This window comes from Pteropus medius, unplaced genomic scaffold (assembly GCF_902729225.1).
Source record: "Pteropus medius unplaced genomic scaffold, Ma_sr-lr_union100, whole genome shotgun sequence".
Classification (NCBI taxonomy): domain Eukaryota; kingdom Metazoa; phylum Chordata; class Mammalia; order Chiroptera; family Pteropodidae; genus Pteropus; species Pteropus medius.
In genome coordinates, this window is record NW_024354502.1 from 12,228,708 (window position 1) to 12,242,548 (window position 13,841).

Here is a 13,841-nt window from a genome sequence, read left to right on the forward strand (position 1 = left end):
AAGATATTGAGGTACAAACTATTTCATATGTTAAGTAAATAAATTTCTTAGAGGAAGCAAAATTAAAAATGAATAATTTATAGTATCTACAGTTATATTATAAATTATTAGTCTCAGAAGTATAATTGGATCTTTCTGGATTCTATATTAAAATTTTAAATTTAATATACCTTAATTGACTTGTTTTAATATTTTTAAGAAAGAATTTTATAATTATTCTTTAACTTATCTCACCTTGAATATTACAATAATTTGTTACAAACCATTATGTATATGGCCATTTCACTTGTGAAATCATTGCACTGTTGCACTATCTTAATAGAATATGTTTTGATAGAAAAATTTTAAAACCATAATTCTAATGTGATATGGAGTCTTAATTTTTCTACCAGAACCTTGCTATATTTTACATTTTATCACAAGTACATATAATTACCTTTTTTATTCTAAATAATACTAAAATTTTTAGTAAAAGTTAAAAAAATGTAAAATGACAATATATATTTAAGCCGTTTCCATAATAAACGTTCACTATGCTATGTTTAACTTTTTTAAAATGTGTACTGAACCACATCGTCTTGTTTATATAGGGTCATTCTCACATCACATGTATGCCTGGACCTGTAAGAAGATGGAATTACCCAATCCCAATTTGTTTGGGTAAGTTAAAGAACTATATATCATTTAAAAACTTTTAAAGTTACATTCTGTGTATGATGTTCAAAAATATAGTTTGCCTTTTGTCAGGTTTTATGGAAATGATACTTTGAGATAAATGTTTCACATCTTTTTAATTTAAATGTTTTACAGATTTTTACCCCAATTCAATATTAATGGATGACTTAAAACTATAGACACTGAGAAAAGGTATTATGTTTTTTGATCTCCCAGAAAGTTTTCTTAGTATGATAGGATAGAAATAGCCATGGGTCAGGAAAATAGTAAATATATTGTTGCTTACTACTGAGCCAGAATTGATAAGGAATCTGGAGTCCACCAAAAGGAGCATGATACTCCATGAGATGTCTGCCATGATGACAGGAAATCAAGATACGGAATATATCAAAAGGGTATTTGAGTCTTTGAAAGTAAGAACCCAAACTTTTGCCATAACTTAATGCTGCTTCCAGTTATTTCCATCTACCCTTTAATTTTTTTTTCTTTTCCTCATTTCTGGTATCTGTAACCATTAATATACTGGGATCTAGATTTTGGAAGTATGTGGGGTATTATCACTATCATTAAAATATTAATTTATCATTTAGAGTGGCAGCAATAAAATAAATAATATAGAGTAATTTAATGTTTAATTGTACCATTGATTACATGATGGAATTTCAGAAATATGAGACTGGTCTTGACTGAAGTTGTTGGGAAACATAGTCAGCCCATAAAATTTACAGAGTTTTGGATGACAAGTATAATTAAGATAAATGGATGAAGAACAAGCCCTTTCTGAGTAGGAAGAAGAGAAAAAGCAAAAGAATTGGTATGATTTGTATGACCTACCTCTGTACAATGACCAAACCTGTATTATATTAGTTTGCTTGGGCTGCCATAAATGAATACCACAAACCAGATGGCTCAAACAATGGAAATTAATTTTCTCAGCGTTCTAGAAGCTAGAAGTTCAAGATCAAGGTGCTGGCAGAGTTGTTTTCATCTGAGAGTCTCTTTCTTTGGCTTGTAGGATGGCCGTTTTCGCCCCACATCTTCACATGGTCTCTTCTCTGTGAGCAAGCCCTCTTTGTGTCTCTCCTCTTCTTATAAAGACGCTAGTACTCTTACATTAGGCCTCAACCTTTATGACCGCATCTAACTTTAAATACCTCCTTTAAGGCCCTGTCTCCAAATAGAGTCAAATAGGGAGTTAGGGCTTTAACGTATGAATATTAGGGGGGACACAATTTAGTCCGTAACACCTATGTACCATGTGTACAATTCTTGTTGGAGAATACTGGAAAATAATGTTTAAAAGTAGGGATCAGTTTCAGTGGCAAAATATATTGACAGAATTTAGACTTTAGATTGGATGATATTTTTTAAAGGACATTTTTTAAGTATGATAAATAATTAATGAATGCATATAATGCTAGTTATAAAATTATATATACACACATACAATGCCTACTGTAAAAATTTATATATACAGATAATGCCAATTATATGTATTATGTGTGTGTATAGGTGTGTGTATCCAATTGAATATAAAAATTTGGGCATATAAATGAGTACAAAGAACAAAATAAATAGTGTGTATATTCTGCTGATGTGAGAACAGAGAGTTTAAGTCTTTTGTTCATTACTATTTTTTCAAAGCCTAGAAAAGTTCTCATCTTAAATAGGCATCTTATAAATATTGTTTAACAAATAAAATAAAATAAAGTTTTGAGATTCTGCAGCATATATATATATATATATATATATATATATATATATATTTGTAATGTTTTCTTTTTTCACATTAACTTAGAAGAATATCCAATACCATAATGTGTTTTTTTAAAAATCAGATGTTTAAAATGACTTCATGGCAAATAACATAGTCCTATTTGTATAGTCATTCCCTTTTTGTTAGTCTTTAGTGTTTTGTCTTTTAAATACACATTTATGTCTTTTTCACATGGCTTCATGCATACCTCTAATTGTTTACTTAGGATTTTACCTAAGTAGATTAATTGTATTATTGCATATAACTGTTTAAAAGCTTTGATAAATATTGCCAAATTGCTTTCAGAAAAATTGTATTATTTTAACTACCACCAAGTAGACCACTTCAAAATAGCAACTAAACTACAGACCATCATCATTGAGAATCGCCTGAAGTCTAGCTGAAGAGAATCCTATAACTGAGGACATATGGAAGAAGCCACTTTGAGACTGGTAGGAGGGCGGGGGTCGGGGAACTTGGAAGGCCTGGTCCCACACACTTGTGTGGAAGGTAAAAATCGGAAGGGCTATCTTGACTGTGGAGTTCCCCCCTGAAGAGCAAGGTGTCCCAACCCCACACCAGGCTCCCGAGGCCAGAGTTTCAGCGCCAGGAATGGAAGTCCCTATAACTCCTGGCTGTGAAAACCAGGGGAGATTGTGGCTGAGTTAGATGGAGAGTAGCTGAATTCCCAGGCATTCCTCTTAAAGGGCTCCTATATAGACTTACTTACTGACAGACTCACACACTCTGAGCATACATACAGAATTATTTTTAAAAACATAAACATACTATTGTCACTATTTATCATGGTAATGATTTTTCTTTAATAAAATCCAAGTCAATAGAAAAAAAATACCACCCAGTATCACATGATAATTTTCATTTTGCTCTATTAGTAGCAACAATTATTACTCTTTTTAGATAAAGTATTGCATTTTGATTAAATCAGCACCCTTCATCATACATTATTAATGAAGGAAGTACTAGATAGAATAATATTTGAATAAAGTTAAGCAAGAAAGTTTAAATTTTATTACATTGGATCAATTAGGTATGAAACTACATGGAATACTTAACAAATTTTTGATGTCCAATATATCTATATTCAAATTTCAGCTACAATACCATAGCTTTGTACTCTAAGTATATTATTCTTTGAACTTTTGTTTGCTCACCTGTTAAATGGGATAATAATGTCTACATCACAAGCCTATTGTAAGAATTAAATAAGAGAATGTATTTAACATATTTGGCACTAAATCTGAAATGCTCAAGACATTCAGAACAGTAGCTATTACAGTGAAAAAATATGCAGTAACTTAAGAGTCCAACTGTGAGGGATAGACTTAAGAACATGGAAACAAACATTACAATGGAATATTTATGGACATAGACAAAGTTTATAATATATAGTTAAGTATAAAAAGCTTAAAGGAATTCACGGAATGATTCCATTCTCATTATAAACATATGCATTAAATGTACATACATATATACATTAAATACTTACATATATACATACATATTTTTTCTTCAGAGAAAAAGAGAATATAAACAGGTGATCTGTGGACTTATAGGGCATTTTTATTTCTACTTGTTTTGTGTTTTATAAATTTTAGACAATAAATTGTACTATCTTTGAACAATAATATTGTACTATTTTTGATAGACAAAGTATTTGAATTGACTTGATGGCTATATTATAAAGAGAAACTGAAAGCAGAAGGCTGATTCAAAGAATGTCTTAAAACTAGTCATCAGGTAACAAGGTTATGGCATTGTGAACTGGAAAATAATCTGCCAGATATTTTGATGGAAGAAAGGAAAAGTCACTTGAGATGTTTAGATATTATAGACAAATTAGAAGGAAGAATCAAAGATTATTTTATCTTGGAGGACCATGCTGTGGTTGTACCCTTAACAAAAAGTGTAATGGAGCACCAAAGTCCACCATGAAGCCACCGGTAAAACATACAGAATTGTCATTAAAGGGTTAGGAGTATGTGAGATTGCAGAAGCACTAAGAAAATATACATGAATGCAGAGCTGACAGCAGATGCACTTTTTTGATTATTCTTCGTATGTCTTTCATTGTTTGCCATTCTTTTTATTTCTCCTTCGTTATTTGTTTACTCTTTATTCTCTTGCCTTTTTTCTCCTCTGATTTTGGGATTTACACTCTAGAAAGGTGGACAATGCAGAAGACAGGGTTTGCATATCCTACCTAAAGAGATGGAAAGTAGCAAAATTAGAGGGACAATGAGCAACTCAAAGACTTGAGATTGTGAAGGCAAGAAAGCAAAGAGTAGTCTATGTGTTCATTAGTCCAAGTTCAGAATAAGGCAAAACAAATCTACAATTAGTCTTGCCAGAAACTTTAAAACTATTTTTGATTTTCAAAAATATTTTAACAATTTACTAATTATCAGATTGTGTGATGAATATATGTGGAAAATCAAGTTTTGCAAAAAGGTGTTGGTGAATATTAACGATATATATGATATATATGTATATACATTGAAAATTGCTCTAGTTTAAGGATAGATGAACTGAGATTTCAGAAGGCTGGAATAGTATATAGGTGTATCTTTAGATCTCAGTGGTAATCACATCTGAGAAAAAGATTTATATGCAGGCTACAAGATTATTTATATCTTCCTAGTAAAATCTACCTTGTACATAATTTATTCAGTTCACATAGTTAAATATAGCAACTATGTGATATCAATAAACTTATTATTGATATCATATAAGACAATGATAAAAATTTCTACTGAATTTACCTTTATGATATATAACCTGAAGTTTGAGTATCTATCTTTTGCTATTCTTAACAAAAAAATAAATAAATAGAATTGCAGGTAAGTGTTTTATATAGGTAACTGTCAAACTTGATGTGCAATCATGAAATTTAACTCTTCAACCCACAACTAACTGATGTGCTTTTTAGTCCTTCTGAAATGATAAAAATATTAATTTAAAAGAATTAGTTTCCAAAATGCAATTGCTCTTTTACTACATGTTAAATAATTATCTTTAATCATGTAAAAATTAAAACTTGGATAATTATCTGTTCTTATAATTTTTGCTTAGTTTATCAGTAGTAAATCAGCGTACTAAGAATTGCTAAAAAAGCACATTGATAAATTATGCCAAAATTATCAAACTTGGGTTTATCTTTTAACATGTTTTGTACTTCCTATTCTTTGTCTAGATTCTTTTAGAGTAAAGTGAAACCATATCCCATGTTCATATGTGAATTCCTCAGATATTACCAAGAGCTACTAATATTTTTCTTAAAATTATTTAGCCTTCTCACAAAAAGCGTAAAAAGAGGATTGTGAAAATGGTTCCCTCTTGAACATGGTACTTAGAGTGGATGTTGCTGGCTTAATTTTATTCTAAATTATATCATCTTTGGAATGAATCAAAACATCACTGGAAGTTCTTAAGGATGAGAAATAAATTCCCAGCTGTGGAAAAGGACATGTACTCCTTGTTTTATTGTATTCACTGCCCATGAGCTCCTCCTTACTGTGCTAGAATTGATTTGACTTGCATTTTGTGCTGAGAAAGGAAATATATTGTCTCTTTATGCTGTTTTCATAAATGAGTTGTCAATTGATTATATTTGATTACTAGTGTGTGGTGAATGAGAGCTGACAATATTAAAATTTATATCAAACAATTTTAATTTAGAGACTTGATTAAAATGAAATTATTTCAATCTGTTATTAATATGGTAAAGTATTCCACTAGTCTGGCTTATGTGGGGCCTCTGTTATCTTGCAGCTCAGTGTGGTGGTGCTATGTCAGATTTCAGTGGTGTGATCCTCAGCCCTGGGTTTCCTGGAAACTACCCCAGCAGTTTAGATTGCACATGGACAATAAAGCTGCCCATAGGTTTTGGTATGTATATTTAAAACACATAAAGAGTTTTTGATGTCATTAAATCCATCTTTAAAAAGAAATTTCAATGTGTAATATAAAATATTCGCAGATTACACTTTAGTCTGGTTTACATACAGTTACGTAAATTGAAGAGTGAAATTTGGATCATTGTTTCTTAAACCAAATACATTTCACCTGGAATACTTGGACAATTGAAACAATATGGGCATTTTCTAATTTCATAGGATAGGTAGATAGATATATGGTAGATTAGAGAGAGAGAGAGAGAGAGATAGATAACTTCATATTTTCCAATCAATATGTGTGGATATATCCTGAGTTAGATTTGTGTGGCAATGATATATTCAAGATGATTTTCACAAAGAATTGTTTTTGTAACTTTTTTCTTATTATTTATACCAAGTAGCATATAGATAAATTATTTTCCGGTAATCTATTTAATTCATCCAATATTCATTGTAAATAATAAGATTTTGCATTTGAAAAGTAGTACAAATTTTCTAATATTAGGTTTAAATACCCATGTAAATGTAGTACCTTTCTAACTCTAATAATATAATTCCTAGGGTTTTGGATATATTGCAATATACATATATTGCATTTAATAAATTCTTTCTCACTCGTATATCACAAATGTATTTTCTTGCAGCTTCTTCATATCACATCAGTCTGTAAATGCATAAATAGAAGTGCTAGATTGAGGATACACTTGTTTATTAAGTCACAGAAAGAAGACCAGGATGAGTCTATACAAAACTGCCTAGTTTTGTATAGAAAAGATCATTGTACAATGTGATAAATGCCACTTGTGATGAATGTATATAGTGGGATGACATCATACACATGTGCTCCTTGAAACACAAACCTGGTAGATTTAGAGCAATTAAGAAGTTCTCTTCTATCTTATTGAGGACTGAATTTAAGTGCCTGATTACCCAAAAGCATCTACAGCCTCAAAATACAAATTCATATTTAAAAGTTTTATATAAATTCACAGAAACTCATGGTTTTGACAATTCTTTACTGAGTACATATTATACTTCAGATACTGTGTTAAGTGCTTGGATAAAAGGCATAGTAAGTGAAACAAACTTTTTATGTTTTCTCCGATAAGTTAAAGTCACAATGAGGAGACAGATAGTCACATATACTATTAAAGTATAATAAAGACTATAGGCTTGTATTTAGTGTGACTCTCCAGCCTAGTCTAGGAAAGGTAGGAAAGTCTTGTCTAAGGACGTGATGCCTGAACTGTGACTTTAAAGACAAGAGCTGAACAGAGGGTCGGTCCATGGGGAATGAGACGGAAATTCTTGGTAAACAGAGTGACACATGGAAAGATGCAGATTAGAAAGCTGAAGAAATTCAACAAGCCTGAACACTATGTGACAACTGGTCTGAGGTCTGGGGGGAATAGGAAGCCACTGACAGAAAGATGCATAGGGGTTTTCTAATTAGGATTATTCTGTCTACAATATGGAAACATCATTAGTTTGAAGTAGTCAAACTCTGTCCACTGATTGAAAGAGAATACTGACAAATATGAATAACAGATTTGAACCAGTATGGCTATACTTATATGTCTTTTACTACTCACTTAAGAGGGCTCATCCCATGTTTCTCATGGAACTAAGTGAATTATTTTAAAATACATTAATAAATATATTTTCAATAGTTCCATTATATCATATTCAACTTACCTGAGGCTGATGACTCCTTGCTTTTAAATACCAAGTTCATTAAGAATTAAAAAGAAAACGTGTCTATTTTAGACATGAAAACATCTGAGACTTTTTCTGATCCTATTACATTTGATTAAATAACCCCACTGTTATCTTTGAGTTTTGGTTAAATCAAATATTAGAGAATGCAGTCAGCATTAATGTAATGGCTGTGTGTAGAGTCAGAGGGAAGATAATCAGGGGGGTCATTTCATAAATTATATAAATGTCTAAGCAATGTACTGTACACTTGAAACTAATAATAAAATAAAATTTAAAAAATACAATACACAAAAGTACCCTTTAAAACATTTTTAAAATATTAGTTCTAATGTATTTGAACAAATACTTTATAATTTTTAAAAGAAAATCGAATACAGATCAACAGTTATAAAAATATTTTCTCATTTTTATGAAACAATTATTGATAGGATAATTTGTGAAAAGGGGACCTAAGGAAAATTTTTAGAAAAAAATATGCACATCTTGGGGCCTCACATATTAAGGTAGCATGTTCAAAGTTCTAAGAAGTTTTCTAATTGTACAAGAACATGTTTAATATTTTAAACCATGTTTTCAATATTTCTCGTAATTATTTGTTTTTGGAACTCTTTTTCTGTGTAAAAAAAGAATTTCCATGTAACTCTTTTTCAAGTGACAAAATGTGACTTTACTTGAGAACCACAATATAGTTATTAGAAGCAGGGGCTCAAAAGCCAATGTATCTGAGTTTGAATTTCAGCTTTTAAGTTGTATAAACTTAGCATATTTGTTTAGCTTCTCTGTGCCTCAGTTTTCTCATTCTCATGAGTAACTGTGAGCATTAAATAAATTAGCACATATAAACACTTAAAACAGCACCTAGCAAAAAGAATAATAAATGTCAGATTTTATTATTAACTATTAGAGAATAATAGTAAGAAAAAACATTGAATTCACTAAAATTGAATATTAATTGAATTGGGCATATATATCTTAATGAGGCTTTTATTTTATTTTTTTTCCATCCTAAAGAGATTTTACTCTCTTATCTTTTAGTTTTGTTTCTAAAGATATTGAGACTATTTTAAAATATGACAGCATATAACAATGATCACTAGGTTTTATTAAAGCTATTATATAAAATTTAGCATTACCTTCTGAAAAGTTAAGTACTAAAAGAACACACTGATAAATTATATGCCTCTGAATGATACTTCAGAGAAGCTAATTTATCCTCTATAGATGAATGACTAATTTCTAATGCAAATGTGGAATTCGATTATATTAATGTATAAAAACTTTGCAATTATATTTTGGCCTCAAATTGGCATTTTACAAAATATGGATTACTGAGTGGCTTTTTACCTTTAAAAAGTGATTTATATCATTTTAAATAATATTAAAAAACAAGAAAGTCAATTTCTTGGTTAGTTTTGCTATGGTGACCTTGTAGTAAAATGAAAGAGATTTTCCCATGTGACAAATAGTGAGCATTTGAGAGCAGTCATGTTACTTTGACCTATAGCAAACCCATGGCACAGATGTAGAGAATAGGCCTTTCAAATGGAAACATATCTAAGTACAGTAATGTGAGTGTGTATATTTGTGCATTATCTGCATTTAATATGGTAAAAAAATAAAATAAAGTAGTATTAATGTTTGCTTTTCTTCTTTAGGTGTACATCTCCAGTTTGTAAATTTTTCAACAGAAACCATACATGATTATTTGGAAGTAAGAAGTGGATCCTCAGAAACTAGTACTGTTATTGGCCGACTTAGTGGTCCTCAAATACCATCTTCCTTATTTAGCACAACCCATGAAACCAGCCTATATTTTCACAGTGACTATTCACAAAACAAACAAGGGTTCCACATTGTATACCAAGGTGAGATGGATAATAAAAAATGAAAATTTATTTTACCCAAAATCAGCTACTAACATTTAACTAACGATAAATATTTTCTATATTCTCTTTTACTAAAACAAACCTAAACCAAAGCAAGCTTCTACTAACAAGATTTTGTTATTGAAATTTTCTGTCAACTATGTAGGGGGGATGATGTCTTTCTGAGACCTTAGAAAATCCTAATCATGAAAAAAGGATTGAATTAATACTGAATGAAATTAAGCAAGTTAAGGCAAGGCAGTTAAGCAACGCAAGCTATCAAAGACTTTGATTTTATGTAAAAATTCATATTTTGAAAAGATATTTTGTAGTACTTATCTACTATATGTAAAATTATTTTATTTTACTTTATAATAGAATAATATAATGTTCCTCAATTCCATTCTATGGTCATGAAAATATGAAATAAATATTTTGTCAATCATAATACATTAGGCTTATTTCTCATATAAATGTGCTACATGACCCTGAGCAAGATTTTTATCCCTTTTGAATAGTTTGGACTGAGATAGACCTAGGCTCAAATGTTGATTCTCCCTGTTCAATACAAAGTGGCTTAGGCTCAACTCTATTTTTTTCATTTGCATGATGGCATTAGTAATAGTATATCTTAGATAAGTTGTTTTGAATTTTATATGATAAAATGAATTGAAAATATATACCATGATATATATCATTAGTAATTATTTAGTGCATTTCAACTATTTTTATTATAATATTTCAGATCTAAAATCCTAAGATTTGAAATCAAATAAATTTATGATTTTTATGCAATATAATTCCATTGAATTCAATGTTTAACAAAATAATTTAAAATTTGTTTAGATCTCCACCCTAATTATTAAAGTATTTCACGAATGTGTAATACTTTTGAATAGGAGCTCCACAAGAGCAGGGACCTTTGTGTTGTTCATTGATGCATCTCAAGTGCCTAGAACAGTGAAAGCACAATAAATATTTGCTGAATAAAAGTATGTACCCAAAAAGACATTTAAGTGTAGTTAAAATAGACATCATAACATCCAACCACGAGTCCAAAATGATTATAATCTGTATCATGTTTGCATACATAATTGAAGAGCATTACATTACACATCATCTTTTATATAAAATAGGAGTCATTTTTACAACCTCTCAGTACAAAAGTAACTATGTTCCCAAGAAATTTAATTATTTTGGAAACAACTGGTCACCTGATTTTCTTCTTTGCTTCTAGGAGACTCACCTGCGCTAGTTGTCCTTCCTTAGCAAGTGTACAGGGCCTCGTGCCAGCACTTCGTTGTTTAACCTTAAACCTGGCTTCATCTTCTTTTCCCTGCCCTCATTTTCCCTCTTTCAAGATGGTGTTCTTTTTGAATGATGTAAAACTAGAATTTGAACTTCATTAATTGCATTTTTCTGCCAACGTGTCCTTAAAGATTTGTTATTTTCATAATAAAAGCATAAAAGATAAAGGATCTGTTACTGTTATTGATCTAATATTAATATTATTGACATGAGCCATAATGTATTACAATCATCAGTAGATATTATTTTGAAGCTATCTTTTACTGCATTTATATCATTGAGGTTATAGCATTTTTGAGAAATAGGTTATTTGTACAGAGTCACCGAATCAATGTTATTTTCAGATTATCTTGTGCTTAGACTTTAAGAACTTTCTGAATTTTGGAAAAATGCATAGTAATCACAAGTTATAGACTCAAACTTTATATACAGTGTTTATTATGCACTTACTACGTGAAGAGCAATGGGCAAAGCTTTTGGGATACAATGATGAACAAAACAAACAAGAACTTAGATCTCATGTAGAATGTAGGACAAGAGGAATATGAACAAATAAACATGCAGATAAACTACAGTGCCAAAAATACCATGATAACTAAAGAATAACATTCATATTAGAAGGAAATTTGTTTCTTAGTACTTTATATTATTAGATAACTTCTTTGGAGAAACTCAAGAGAGACATATTGTGGCTTGTTTCTTTTAGAGAAAAAATAATAAAAAATAAAAATGACTCAGAATTAGGCTTACATATGTTTATTTTATTCTATGTATATGCAATGTAACTAGGAAGAAATTACATTCTATGTAAAGAAATCAGAATGTTTGATTAAAATTGTAGCTTATAATTTGGATAGATTGCATAAGTGGATGAAGAAACCAAGTGCATTTTTGTGAATTGTACTAACATTTTAAATGTGAAAATTGTAGACATGAGAAGAAATTCATATCATATTCTCATTGACATCAATTACCATAAACCTGAATTACTATTTATAATCAACTATAAGCAGCACTGTATTCTGCAAATTGCAAATAGTTCTCATCTGTGATCTTCCAAAATTTAGAAAGGAAAAATGTCTTTCTTTTTCCCTTTTGTAGCCTATCAGTTGCAAAGCTGTCCTGATCCACGCCCATTTCGAAACGGCTTTGTGATCGGCAGTGACTTTACTGTGGGCCAGACGGTTTCATTTGAATGTTTTCCTGGATACACACTGATTGGAAATCCAGCTCTCACTTGCCTTCATGGACTGAGTCGTAATTGGAATCATCCACTTCCAAGGTGTGAAGGTATGCTGATCTGTGTTTAATAATTTTTGTTTTAGCAGACTTTTATGTCTTCGTCTTGAAATAGCTTGCTAAACATACAATCTCTCTTTCAGTTGAATAATTACAGTTAGTACACAGGTCAAACCCTTAACACTCCATAATGAATAACTGATTTCATCGTTATTGGCAGAAGTCCTAACATTCCCCATAGGAAGTGAAAATAAAGTCAACACTTTAGAGCTATTTAGTGTGTGTCTGTGTGGATGCACATGCGTGTGTTTAATAGTCATTCTTAGAAAAACCAGTAACCCAGATACGGCTACTGAATTTGGGCTCATTTCCTTTAAAAAAAAAAAAAACACCTGTCAAATAAAAATGCCTTTAACCTCTTATAAAGCCTTATGTGTATACACGATATAGGCAAATAAGAATTGCACGGTGTACATATTAATAAAATATTTAAAAAGAAGAAAAGACAATATAATTTACTAATCTAGTGATAGTTAATAACTATAGCATGCCTCATATTGAAAAATAAATAAAAACTAACTATATTTCATTCATGGTTTGAAACTTCATTTTGTATATGTAATTGATGTAAAAGCAATACAGATGTATTTTATACTGCCTAAGAGATATGAAGTATTTGCTTTTTCTCTATGATTAATTGATTGCTATTTTAACATTTTGTTTTATATCTTTTCCTTAGCTCTTTGTGGAGGGAATATAACTGCAATGAATGGCACCATTTACTCTCCTGGGTATCCTGATGAATATCCCAACTTTCAAGACTGTTTATGGCTTGTAAGAGTACCGCCTGGGAATGGAATCTACATCAATTTTACTGTCCTTCAAACAGAACCAATTTATGATTTCATTACTGTATGGTAAGCCAAGATCATTGTTGTTGATTGATTCAACTGTATATAACCGTGAAACGAGGTAGGAATGAAAATATATTATGATTCTTTGTAAGCAAAATTGCCATCTGATATTTAAATTAGTATAAGTAACTGAGGGTGACGGTATGTGTTTTGTAGAATGAGAAAAATAAAAGAAATAGGTTTTGGCTTATTTGCTCATAAAGTAGCTGAATACTGAACAAAACTTTATATGTGAAAAAATATTTAAATTTATTATTAAATAAATATGCAAAAACAGGGAACTAACATCAGAGTAAGTTTAAGGTAAGAAAGGTCTCTACAAAACCAGTGAAAATTAAAAGGCTATATTCAAATCACAATTATTTAATATAACTATTGAATTTCTGTCATAATAATGTTATAAAATATATTTGTATTGTTATCCTGTTAATTAAAACTTTTTTATTTA

The 13,841-nt window shown here is 30.3% G+C and overlaps 1 protein-coding gene across 1 annotated transcript in view; it reads left to right on the forward strand.

Annotated features, from left to right (window-relative positions):
• The window catches only part of CSMD3 (CUB and Sushi multiple domains 3), a 1,005,898-nt gene that overhangs the window by 892,040 nt on the left and 100,017 nt on the right, over positions 1-13,841 (forward strand). Inside the window, exons 40-44 of the mRNA XM_039853604.1 lie at positions 591-660; positions 6,224-6,340; positions 9,723-9,932; positions 12,342-12,530; positions 13,219-13,396. Coding sequence (XP_039709538.1) covers positions 591-660; positions 6,224-6,340; positions 9,723-9,932; positions 12,342-12,530; positions 13,219-13,396 — 764 coding nt within the window. The remainder of the gene's footprint in view (positions 1-590; positions 661-6,223; positions 6,341-9,722; positions 9,933-12,341; positions 12,531-13,218; positions 13,397-13,841) is intronic.